At 36.6% G+C, this 12,218-nt stretch overlaps 2 protein-coding genes across 2 annotated transcripts in view; both read right to left on the bottom strand.

Moving 5' to 3' along the window:
• Positions 1-230: 230 nt before the first annotated feature.
• LOC114329176 (ovalbumin-related protein X-like) overlaps positions 231-12,218 on the bottom strand; it is a 66,115-nt gene continuing 54,127 nt past the window's right edge. Inside the window, exons 4-5 of the mRNA XM_050642946.1 lie at positions 9,478-10,407; positions 231-2,114 (exon numbers count right to left, since the gene is read on the bottom strand). Of these exons, the coding sequence (XP_050498903.1) occupies positions 10,274-10,407 (134 nt within the window). The 3' untranslated portion in view covers positions 231-2,114; positions 9,478-10,273. The remainder of the gene's footprint in view (positions 2,115-9,477; positions 10,408-12,218) is intronic.
• On the bottom strand, positions 2,141-8,063 carry LOC126880867 (uncharacterized). Its single transcript, XM_050644938.1, has 2 exons — positions 6,024-8,063; positions 2,141-2,173 (listed from the first exon to the last, which is right to left on the bottom strand). The coding sequence occupies exons 1-2, from the start codon at positions 8,061-8,063 to the stop codon at positions 2,141-2,143; spliced, it is 2,073 nt and encodes a 690-aa protein (XP_050500895.1).

Below are 12,218 nucleotides of genomic sequence, written 5' to 3'. Positions count from 1 at the left end.
CCCTACCCTAAATCCATTGCCAAATTCTGTTTGGGATTAAGTGGATTTTCGGATTACCGAACTTCAGATTAGCGGGACACTACTGTAATATTAAACAGAAATAATGAAATCAAAAAGTTAACAATAGAAGCAGAGTGTAATATTGACAGGTAACATCTTGATAAAGCCTATCTTTTTCTTGAGCTATGTTTACTATTTACCACAGATGTGTTACTGTATAACCAATGCCATTTATATTACTATTTCTTTATTATAATAATAAAATAAGTTTATAAAATTGTTATTTATTTTATTTCCTATTCTAAAACTGGAAAAAATTGCCCAAAAAGGTTTTTTACCAGTTTTATTGCAGAAACCAGTCAAGTGAAAAAAATTATTTTTTTTTTATTTAATTGGAAATTATTAACACATAATGAACTATGGATTTGATTTAGGAAGATGTTAAGTATTTTTCTTAAAATTTCACAAATTTTTAGTTTTGTGAGAAATACACAGTTTTTCTTCATTTACCAAAAATATGAAAAACTGCACTTGACGGGTTTCTGAAATAAACGATTCAATTAGAGATAACAATAGACATCAGTTTCAGGAGCTTATTCTGACAATATTTATTATTTACCATATTATATTCATACATATTTATACGTATACATACAGTGTGTCAATTTAAAAAGTTGCCACCCCCTATAATTTGGTCCCTATATAAAATCTAAGAATATGCAAAAACACGTCAAATTTATTTGTGAGGGGGACATTTTGTGGACATCTTGGATACTAAAGCACCCTAATATGTCTGTGTAGATATTGGCATTGTATCCGGCCCGGTCCGACCATTACATGTAACACCGTTGCCGTATCCTCTATTTTTTCATACTATCATGTTACAATTTTTTGTGATATTATATTTGTGTGTGAAATGTATCATTTTTGTGTATTTTAGATATGTTCTAATATGTTATGTATATATAGGTTTTTACTTCATTATTTTAAATCATTGTGACGTTTAACTTGCTAGAAACCTTGTAATATTTGTACCTAATGTGTTAAAAGTAAGTAGTTTTGAAACACCAATTAAGTAAAGTTTATTATGTTGTTGTTTTCACCAATTTTGAAGAAATGTGAAAACATTGAATTGTCCACGTCCGTCTGTCCGTCCGTCCGTCTTGTCTGTCTGTTTGCAAACTCAACTCCTACGTCATTATACCAGGTAGAATGACAAATGAGGTGTCAAATAAAAGCTTATCCAAGGATGGTACTAAAGGTGAGAAATTTAACCTAGGCTGTCTGTTCGTCTGTCTGTCCGACCGCGTATATGATTCCTTCGTCACTGTACCAGGTAGAATGACAAATGAGGTGTCAAATGAAAGCTTATAATCCAAGGATGGTACTAAAGATGAGAAGTTTGACATAAGCTGTCTGTCCGCCTGTCCGTCCGACCTGGTATAGTGGCGGAGGAGTTATATTCGCGGACAGACAGACAGACGGACAGACAATCTAGGTCTAATTTCTCACCTTTACTACTATCCTTGGATTATAAACTTTCAGTTGACACCTCATTTGTCATTCTACCTGGTACAGTGACGGATGAGTTATACTCGCAGTCGGACGGACAGACGGACAGACAGCCTATGTCAAATTTCTCACTATTATAAGCTTTCATTTGACACCTCATTTGTCATTCTACCTGCTATAGTGACGGATAAGTTATATTCGTGGTTGGACGGACAGGCGGACAGACAGCCTATGTCAAATTTCTCACCTTTAGTACCATCCTTGTAATATAAGCTTTCATTTGACACCTCATTTGTCATTCTACCTGGTATAGTGACGCAAGAGTTATATTCGCGGTCGGACGGAGAGGCGGACAGACAACCTATGTCAAATTTCTCACCTTCAGTACCAGCCTTGGATTATAAGCTTTCATTTGACACCTCATTTGTCATTCTACCTGGTATAGTGACGGAGGAGTTATATTCGCGGTCAGACAGACAGACGGACAGACAACCTAGGTCTAATTTTTTACCTTTAGTACTATCCTTGGATTATAAGCTTTAATTTGACACCTCATTTGTCGTTATACCTAGTACAATGACGGAGAAGTAAATGTTATTATTCTATTATTGGTTGCGAAAGGGCGTAGTTAAGCATAGACTGAAGGACCACCAGCCATGGGCTGGAAAGAAAAGCGGTTTACACGTAACAAACTTTATTGAGTGAAGAATGGTGAATAAAAAGCTAAGATGGTAATGTCCGTATAACTAACGTATGATACTGACGTACGGATAACACTGACGTTGGACTGTCACTTCACTTCACTGTATAACTACTTACAACGATAAGGTTTGCTGCGTACAAGAATGTTCTAGGCTACGAGTAACACTGGCAACATTGCTTTTGCGGGAGTTTTGGCGGCAAGAAAATTGCGATAGGCGACGGTTCTTTCTGAGGACTAATAGCGAACCTTTTTACTCGAGAGCTAGTTGCGAACTGAACTGTTTGGAACTGGAAAAAGCGCGATAAACCTTTCGTTTTGGCGGCATTTGAAGGGACCGGTTAGGTCACTACTAAGATATAGCATTGGTTTGTGTAACGAACATTTCATATTTGTATACAGGGTGAAACGTTATTTCACCATTCTGGGGGGCGGCGGCGAACGAATACTAACAACTAGGCTTATCGTCCATAGGTAGAACGATGACCTTGGTGATGGAGCGTGTGTACTCTCCATCGGCCGTTTTTAATCTTAAAACTCTAACTTTACCGTCTTTACCGGGTATAGTGGCAATCACTCGTCCAAGAGGCCATCGCAATGGGATCGAGTCTTCGCTTTTCACTAAGACGAGATCGTTAACTTGAACATTAGGCAAGGGGCGTAGCCACTTAGGGCGATTTTGCAAATTATTTAGATAATCGACTGACCATCGCTTCCAAAAGGATTGTTGAAGTTGCTGGCATTGTTGCCAAGCGGATAGTCGATTGGTATTTGTACATGTTAAATCGGAATCAGGGTATGCCGTCAAGGCACTACCTATTAGAAAATGTCCCGGAGTTAGCGGCTGCAGATCATTCGGATCGTTTGACAGCGGATAAAGGGGACGCGAATTCAATACAGCTTCTATATGAGTTAATATAGTGTACATCTCTTCGAATGTGAATCGCGAGTTACCAACTAAGCGAACTAAATGATATTTCGCACTCTTAACTGCAGATTCCCACAGACCACCCCAGTGGGGAGAGCGGGGAGGAATAAACTTCCAACTTATTTCATTTTGGGTTAAATAGGAGCGAATGTTATCGAAATTTGCTTGAGACTTAAAAAAGTCATACAAGTCACGAAGCTGATTATTAGCGCCAACGAAATTGGTTCCGTTATCACTAAAAATTATTTGCGGATTTCCTCGTCGTGAAAGAAAGCGCTTTAGAGCTGCTAAAAATGAATTTGTGGACAAATCACTGACCAACTCGATATGTATAGCTTTAGTTGCCATACAGACAAATATGGCAATATAACATTTTATATTTGGAGCTTTGCGTAAGCGTGAAGCACGAATATACACGGGTCCAGCGAAGTCTACACCGGTTTTACTAAAAACACGAGCATTCTGTACCCTATCTGGAGGAAGCGGAGCCATAATTTGAGATGCGGTCTGGGCGTTAAAGCGGTAGCAAGTTATACATCGCTTTATAATTCGTTTGACTTGTTTTAGGCCACTTAGAGGCCAGTATCGTAGTCTTAAATTTCCAAGAACATTTTGGGGACCTGTATGTCCCAGCCGGCAATGTTCTCTGTTTATTAAGAGAAAAACTACATGATTATTAGCGGGCAACAAAATAGGAAACTTTTGATTATCATCAATCTGTGCATTCTGAAGTCTACCTCCCACTCTTAAGATACCAGTTTGGTCGATAAAGGGGTTAAGCGAAAGCAATTGTTTGTTATCTATAAGTTGACTACTAGACAGAAGTAACATTTCTTTAGAAAAGTGCTCTGACTGAACTTGACGTATAATAAACATATGAGCATGCGAGAGTTCATCGACAGTTAAAGGACCTAACTTTCTTATTTGTTTATCCCTTAAATTGGAAATAAATCGAAAAACATATGCTACTGCATATTGTAGCTTGGAAAATTTCGAAAACCGTGCGAACATTGTTGTCCACAAGTTCTCCACCTTATCTGAGATTACAAGAGAAATCTTTTTGGTTTCGGGCAAATTCTCAACAGGGGAAAACGTATTAAAGTTATCAAAATCAACATTAGGCGTGCGCAGGAAATCAGGGCCGTGTAGCCAAAAACCAAGCATCTTCTCTTCGAAGTTACCGCGAGTTAGCATATCAGCAGGATTCAAATGAGATCGAATATGTCTGCACATAGAAATCGTACTTAGGCTTTGAATTGAAGATACGCGATTGGCTACAAATGTCATGTAACTGTTTGCGGGATTTTTTATCCAGCTAAGTGCAATCTGTGAGTCGGACCAATAATTTATCGTATCGATTATAAAGCGTTCGTTTAAAATAGATAACATTTGATGAACTAGTTTGGAAAGGAGTTCCATTGCACATAATTCCAACTTTGGAATAGTAAGTTTATTTTTGAGCGGAGCAACGCGAGACTTAGCGGTAATTAAATTACTAGACAACGAGTTGTCACTATATTGGGCGACAATATAGATGCAAGCCCCAAAAGCGGTTAGGCTTGCATCACAAAAACCGTGCATATCAATTTTTGTGATTTTTCGATCTACAAAAATAAAACGAGGTATTTCAATATTATTTACTTTAGAGAGGATAGTTAAAAACGTTTTCCATTTTTTAAATATCACTGGATCGGTGATTGGTTCATCCCAACTCACCTTTAGTTTCCAAAGTTCTTGCATTAATAGTTTACCGTTAACAATTAAAGGATTTACTATCCCGAGCGGATCATAACAGGAACTAACACAACTAAGGACTCGTCGCTTTGTGACTGGTTCCAGATCAATCGAAGTATTCGCGGATATTTTTATCGTGTCTACTGTGGAATTCCATTTCAATCCTAAAATTTTGTATGGAGCTTCCTCTAAACTTAAATCAAACTCTACTGTAGCTGATTGTGAAATTTCTTGCAAAAATGATGGTACGTTCGAGCACCACTTGTGAAGATAAAACCCATGTTTATTTAAAACAGTATTTAATTGTGAATAAAGCTGTTTAAGTTCATTGAACTTATCGGTACCTCCTAGGATATCATCCATATATGTTTGCTTTAATAAAGCTTGCGATGCGAGTGGTGCGTGTGAGTTACTAAGGGCTATGTCTTTAATTACTCTAGTAGCTAGAAATGGAGAGCAATTCTGACCAAAACTAACGCGAGATAGTTCAATACACTTGAAGTCTTCTGAGGGTGAGTCCCTCCACAGAATATTTTGTAAATATCGATGATGCGGAGACATTTCTATCATGCGATACATCTTATTGATGTCAGCGGTCAACACAAATTTATAAGTCCGAAATCGACATAATATATCAAAAAGGTTGTCTTGCACTTGAAACCCTTTGAGAGTTAAATCGTTAAGAGAGAATCCTGAGCTGGACTTTGCGGAGAAATCAACTACTACCCGAAATTTGGTGGACGAAGCTCTCTCTTTAATAACAGCTCTATGAGGGATAAAATATTTATGTTGATTTAAATGATTAGTAAGTGTAAGCGGTATAACTTTTGCGTGTTCGAGGGATAAATATTCTTCTATGACCTTTTTGTACTCTGTGAAAAAACTAGGGTTATTGGCAAATTTTTTCTCTAGCGTGAGAAAGCGTCTTTTTGCGATGGTGAATGAATCACCCAATTCTTTTGTCCCTGAACAAATCAGAGGCATCTCAACTTGATACCGACCAGACTCTAAAATTTCCGTGGTAGATGCAAAGAGCGTTTCGGCCATTTCTTCTTCCTTAGAACGAGAACATCTCGAGGGAATTTCCTCCAATTCCCAGAATTTTTCCAAATTTGCACAGATATCTTTTTCTCCACCTTCGGAACCTACAGCTAGATTATTTGCGTCCTGAACCGACAAAAAAGAATGCGTGTTTGGGGCAATAGAACTGATCTTTTTATGACTCAAATTAGGAACCGGTCCTGCAACTACATAGCCAAACGCGGTTTCTAGAAGCGTGCGTTGATTATGGCCCAGTGAAATAAGGTCGCCTTTTAACAGGCTAAAATAGAGATCAGCACCTATTAAAATGTCAATATTGCTGGGTTTCCAGAAACGAGGATCGGCCAACTCGTGTATTATATGATCGGGTATTTTTAAACCATGAGGATTTAAAGCGATTTGCGGTAATCGCTCAGTAATTCGATCTATTACTGAGCAGGCAACATCAAACTGTTGATAAGGATTAAGTTTGGAGTGTAACACAATGTCTAAAATTTCATTGGATTGAACAAGGCCATTGTTACCTAGACCGGAAATGGATAATTTTTGCACTCTAGTTGGGTACTGTAATCGATTTGCTAAGTCTTTCGATACAAAACTTTGCTGACTTCCCGAATCTAAAAGTAATTTGACAGAGAAGGGTTTACCAGTTCTGGAATATACTTTTGCTTGGGCAGTAGGTAAAGGGATTTGACAATTATTTTTACTAAGGGCGGATAAGTTAGTAGTACTTGTAGAGGCACAAGCTTGACTGCTAGCGTTATTTGCGTCGGATACCGATAAATTTGCGGGCGAATTTTGCGTAAGAAACGTACTATTTTGCGTCAAAGATGGATTGGAGTCCCTATTAGAAACATTATTTCTGTTCCCATTATGTCTCGAATGTTGATTATTTTGTGCTACATTTTGACCCCTCTGCTGATCCCCGACGCGTTGAGAATTAGTTTCTAAATGAATAAGTGAATGATGGTCCCTACCACAGTGGTGACACCTAGACAAACTCTTACAACTCGACAAGATATGCATACTAGAAAGACAATTGAAGCAAAGCGATTTCGATTTTACAAATCGATGTCTCTCTTGCGGAGATAACTTCAAGAATTTCGTGCACACGTAAGTGGAATGCGACCGTTCATTGCAATAATTGCAATATTTGCCGGTGGAACTGATGTTCCTCGTATTTGGATCAGACACGTTTGCGTGAAGGTTTATCTTAGGGGAAGACTTATCTGAATTTTTTGTAAAGTTATTATCGTGCTTTGAATTACCGTCAAACATATTTAAATTTTCTAATATCGTATAGCGTTTTCTTAAAAATTCGAAAAATAAGTCTACCGAGGGGAGCGTGGTCAAATCTCGTTCACTTTCAAAAGCTCGCCGACTTTGAAAGTCCAATTTTTTCTCTAACAAAAATACAAGAAGCGTGTCAAGGGTATCGTGATCAGATAGTTTAAGATTTTTTACTAAATCCAGCGTTTTTTTACTCGTAACGTAGAAACTCCGTATCTCGCTAGCATTACATTTGTTGATCGGCTTTTGATCCAGTAGCGTCTGATAGAGAGAGTTCAATAACTTATTCTTATCTTCATAATTGTTTCTAAGGGTGGATATAGCGACTTCTAAATTCTGGTTTGTAACTGGTAAAGACTCTATTAAACTAAGCGGTTGACCTTTGAGCAAACTTTTCAAATAGTAGAATTTCTGACTTTGTGATTTTAATTTGGGGTTATTCAAAACAAGGGATGAAAAGAGATCGAAAAAGGGTAAAAATTCTTCCGGTTTTCCTGAAAATGGTTTTATTTGGATATCCGGTAATTTGACATTTGACACACTATCGATTACTTTGTTTGGTTTTGACAACTTTTCGATTAATTCTTGTAACTGAGCCAAGGCAATTTCAAATCTATCAGCCACGACCTCATTTTCCTCACTATCGGACGCCACTGAATCTGGTTCTTTTAACATTTCAATATCGCTTTGGATTTGCTTATATTTGTTATAGTTTTCAGCCAAGTTATCAAATTTAACTCTAATTAAATGAAGGTTGTCAGAATCACCCTCTATAAACTTTTCTATACGTGTGAGTTGCGCTTTACAAGTGCTGCGCTGACTTTTTAACATCACTGTAGTATTATTATTATTAGCCATTATTCCAAACTACGTAACTAATTTACAATACGACTCAAAACAAAATCCTTTACCAAAATATTAATTTGCGTGATTCAATTATAAAAACTATAATTATTAGCGTTGAAACAAAGCGATGTAAAAAACAAATATTAAATTTAACATGTATAATGAAAAGGTTGCGGAAACTTTATCAAAGATCCAAATATATTTTTGCGTGGTTCAACTATAAAAAATATAGCCATTAGCGTTAAAACAAAGCGATGCAAAGAAAAAATATTAAATTTAACATGTATAATGAAACGGTTGCGAAAACTTTATCAAAGATACATATATATCAGCGCGAGCGTGATTCAACTATAAAAAATATAATCATTAGCGGTAAAACAAAGCAATGCGAATACAAATATTATTGAATTTAAATCGTACAATGCGAATGATGCGAAAACTCTTGATCAAGGATACAAAATATATTAGCGTTAAAACAAAGTGATTCAAAGAACAAATATTGAATTTAAATCCTATAATGCGAAAACCGAAAAATCTTGTCAAAGACAGAAATATATTTTTATCGTTTCTTGAACAAACAACTATAAAAAAGGTTCTTTTGCACTTTGTTAGAATAAATACCGGTCTTAGCTAGGACAGGGCATCAGCTAAATCTCTCCCCTTACTCCTCTGTGTCTGGTTCAGCCACACTTCAGGTTCACAAAAACTTGTTTTTCATGTATCTATGCGGTTGGGTTTTCAACTTTGTTGATAAATTGTTGCATTTTCCGAAGTGAATTTCTGGCCCGGTGGTGCAATGTTGCCGTTGTGTACACTAATGTCCAGGTTTTAAGGAAACTTATTTGCGATTAAAGTTTTTTGAAAAAGTTTTTATGCGAGCTGGGTTACAATCCGTCTCGACATGGACCAAAAAAATGGTTGCGAAAGGGCGTAGTTAAGCATAGACTGAAGGACCACCAGCCATGGGCTGGAAAGAAAAGCGGTTTACACGTAACAAACTTTATTGAGTGAAGAATGGTGAATAAAAAGCTAAGATGTTAATGTCCGTATAACTAACGTATGATACTGACGTACGGATAACACTGACGTTGGACTGTCACTTCACTTCACTGTATAACTACTTACAACGATAAGGTTTGCTGCGTACAAGAATGTTCTAGGCTACGAGTAACACTGGCAACATTGCTTTTGCGGGAGTTTTGGCGGCAAGAAAATTGCGATAGGCGACGGTTCTTTCTGAGGACTAATAGCGAACCTTTTTACTCGAGAGCTAGTTGCGAACTGAACTGTTTGGAACTGGAAAAAGCGCGGTAAACCTTTCGTTTTGGCGGCATTTGAAGGGACCGGTTAGGTCACTACTAAGATATAGCATTGGTTTGTGTAACGAACATTTCATATTTGTATACAGGGTGAAACGTTATTTCACCAATTATTCTTGTAGGTGCATTTAACATTGATTGAAATTATGAAAGAAATATATAGAAAACAGCATGGCAACACTGTGATGCACAAACATAAAAATCCAGCCACATTCAGCTGTGCCGGCTGTGCGTTACATAGGGTGCTTTAAAATCCAAGATGTCCCATTTTGTAGACCAGTTTTCAACTAAATTACATCAACCCTATAGCGGGGCCGGACACAACCCCCAAAATCTTTAATGGAAAGGGGGGTTGAGTGATGCCTCATTTTGAAGGTCATTAGATTACCTTTTCAAAAATACCACATACCTTATATTTCTTTTCGGTACTTTTGGAAAAATCTTGGACTCAATACTCTAAAAAATTTTGGAGTTCTGAACTCTATACTTAATATCTTTACGGTTTTACTTGATTTTTCCAAAAATACTTCAAAAAAGTACTCTAAATACTTTAACACCCCAAAATAATTCAATTTGGAGTTCAATACTCCAAAAAAAATTCTGGAGTTTTGAACTCGATATTTAGTTATTAAAATTAATTATAAAAAAATTAAAATTACTGAAAAGAAATATAATGTATATGGTATTTTTGAAAAGGTAATCAAACGACCTTTAAAATGAGGTATCACTCAACCCCCCTTTCCATTAAAGATTTTGGGGGTTGTGTCCGCCCCCGCTAGAGGGTTAGTGTAATTTAGTTGAAAACTGGTCTATAAAACGTCCCCCTCATAAATAAATTTTACGTGTTTTTGTATATTTTTAGATTTTGTATAGGGACCAAATTATATACATATTCAAGTAAAGTTAATGTATTTCTTTATTCGTAAATCTTCCTGCAAAAATTATTTGCCCAAGATCATTATCTTTGATATAAAACAGGAAAGGATGGTCAGCTTGAAATTTTTTCTGGGGTCCGGCATTACGACTGTCGATGGAAACTAAAACAGTAAAGTTTATTATTAGGGAAGTCAACTTAGATCAAAAATTTGCATTGTTTCGAAAAAAAATCAAACAGGCTTCTATTTTTCTATAACCTTTTCTGACAGTTTGTAAATATGTTAGTGTAGTTCTACTCACAGATTTAGCCGTTATTGTTTATTAATTGTTGAAACAATAAGAACTCTTTTGTATATAAATAATTTTAAAATATCGGTGAATTTATCCTTTTACTTAGATCAAAACTCTTTGTATTTTATATCAAAGAGCTAACACATGCTGACATGGACAATACAGTGGAGATACAAGGATTAAGAACAACAAGTGCAATCCATAATTCCATAAGAGAGAACTTAAAGAAAGCAATAGAAAGAGTAAAATTAGGCAAACCACCAGGAAAGGATCATATCACCCCGAAAATGATAAAATTCATAGAAATAGATGGAATGGACAGTTTGAAAGAACTAATCAATGATATCATATATAGAGCAGAAATACCAAAGGGCTGGAAGAAAGACATTGTACATATTACCAATGCACAAAAAGGGAGACAAGAGATAAACTGTAATAATTACCGAGGTATCACCGTATCAATTATACCTGGTAAGGTATTCGCAAGAATAATAGTGACATGAAGAAAAACCCAAATAAAAACAACTATGGAAGATGCACAGTGTGGGTTTAAGAATGACAGAAGCACGCAAGACCTAATATTCACAATAAGACAAGTAAGTGAGAAGGTAATCAATAAGAATAGAGAGATACATATATGCTTCATCGACCTGCAAAAGGCGTTTGACAGAATCCGAAGAACGGATATATGGAAGACACTAAAAGAAAGGGGAGTAGACAGGCACATGATAGAAGTAATAAAGGATATCTACACAAATAATAAAAATAGAGTAAGGACCAATAACGAGGAATCCAAAGAATTTACTACAAGTCAAGACGTCAAACAGGGATGCGTGTTAAGACCACTGCTATTCTCAGTGGTACTGGATGAAGCAATAAAGAAAGCCAAGAAAAGAATGAATGAAACACTGCCTGGGGTAATTGCGGAGTGGAACGAGTAGCTCTGCGGTTACCACAGCCTGTCCCAAGCCCGGATAAAATGTGGAGAGTTGATTGGCAAGGATAGCAAATTACCAATCGGAAAAACGAATACTGCTCAAGGTAACAATGTGAAGCCTCGGAACCGGATTGATCATATGAAGACGACCATGGAATAAGGACAAAAGAAAAACATTGATGAGAACTACCACATGGAACATTAGATCACTCAACACTAGAGATCAAGAAATTACCCAAGTATTAAAAGAGAAACAAATAGATATATGCTCTCTACAGGAAACAAAAAATAAAGAAAAAGGACAATCAAGATTAGGCGAATATATACTAATTTACAGTGGAGAAGCAAAATGAAACAGTGCCAAAGAAAGTGTAGCATTACTAATACATCGAAAATTCCAAAATCACATTAAATAGTGTGTTGGAGAACTGTATTCTCGACCCAAATAAATTCTATTTCATAAATAATATTCATACCACGACGCCTCTGAAAAAGTCATAAATAATTTTATTACGCAGTGCCTGAAGAAATCTTCCAAGAATGTTAATCTCCGCCTCCTTTTACCCAAGCACCCCAACGGAAAGATTTGTTAACGGGATGCAAGGGCAAACAGCAGTCAACTATCAACACTTCTTAAGAACGCACACAAAAACCTTTTTTCATTACGCTTGTTCGAAGAGTATTCTTCACGCGGCAATTAGCATAAAGCCGGTACATAAAGTGTAAAAATATGTGTGGTGGCGT

Source organism: Diabrotica virgifera, chromosome 2, assembly GCF_917563875.1.
Source record: "Diabrotica virgifera virgifera chromosome 2, PGI_DIABVI_V3a".
Lineage (NCBI taxonomy): Eukaryota > Metazoa > Arthropoda > Insecta > Coleoptera > Chrysomelidae > Diabrotica > Diabrotica virgifera.
This window is presented reverse-complemented; position numbering and strand designations above follow the sequence as displayed.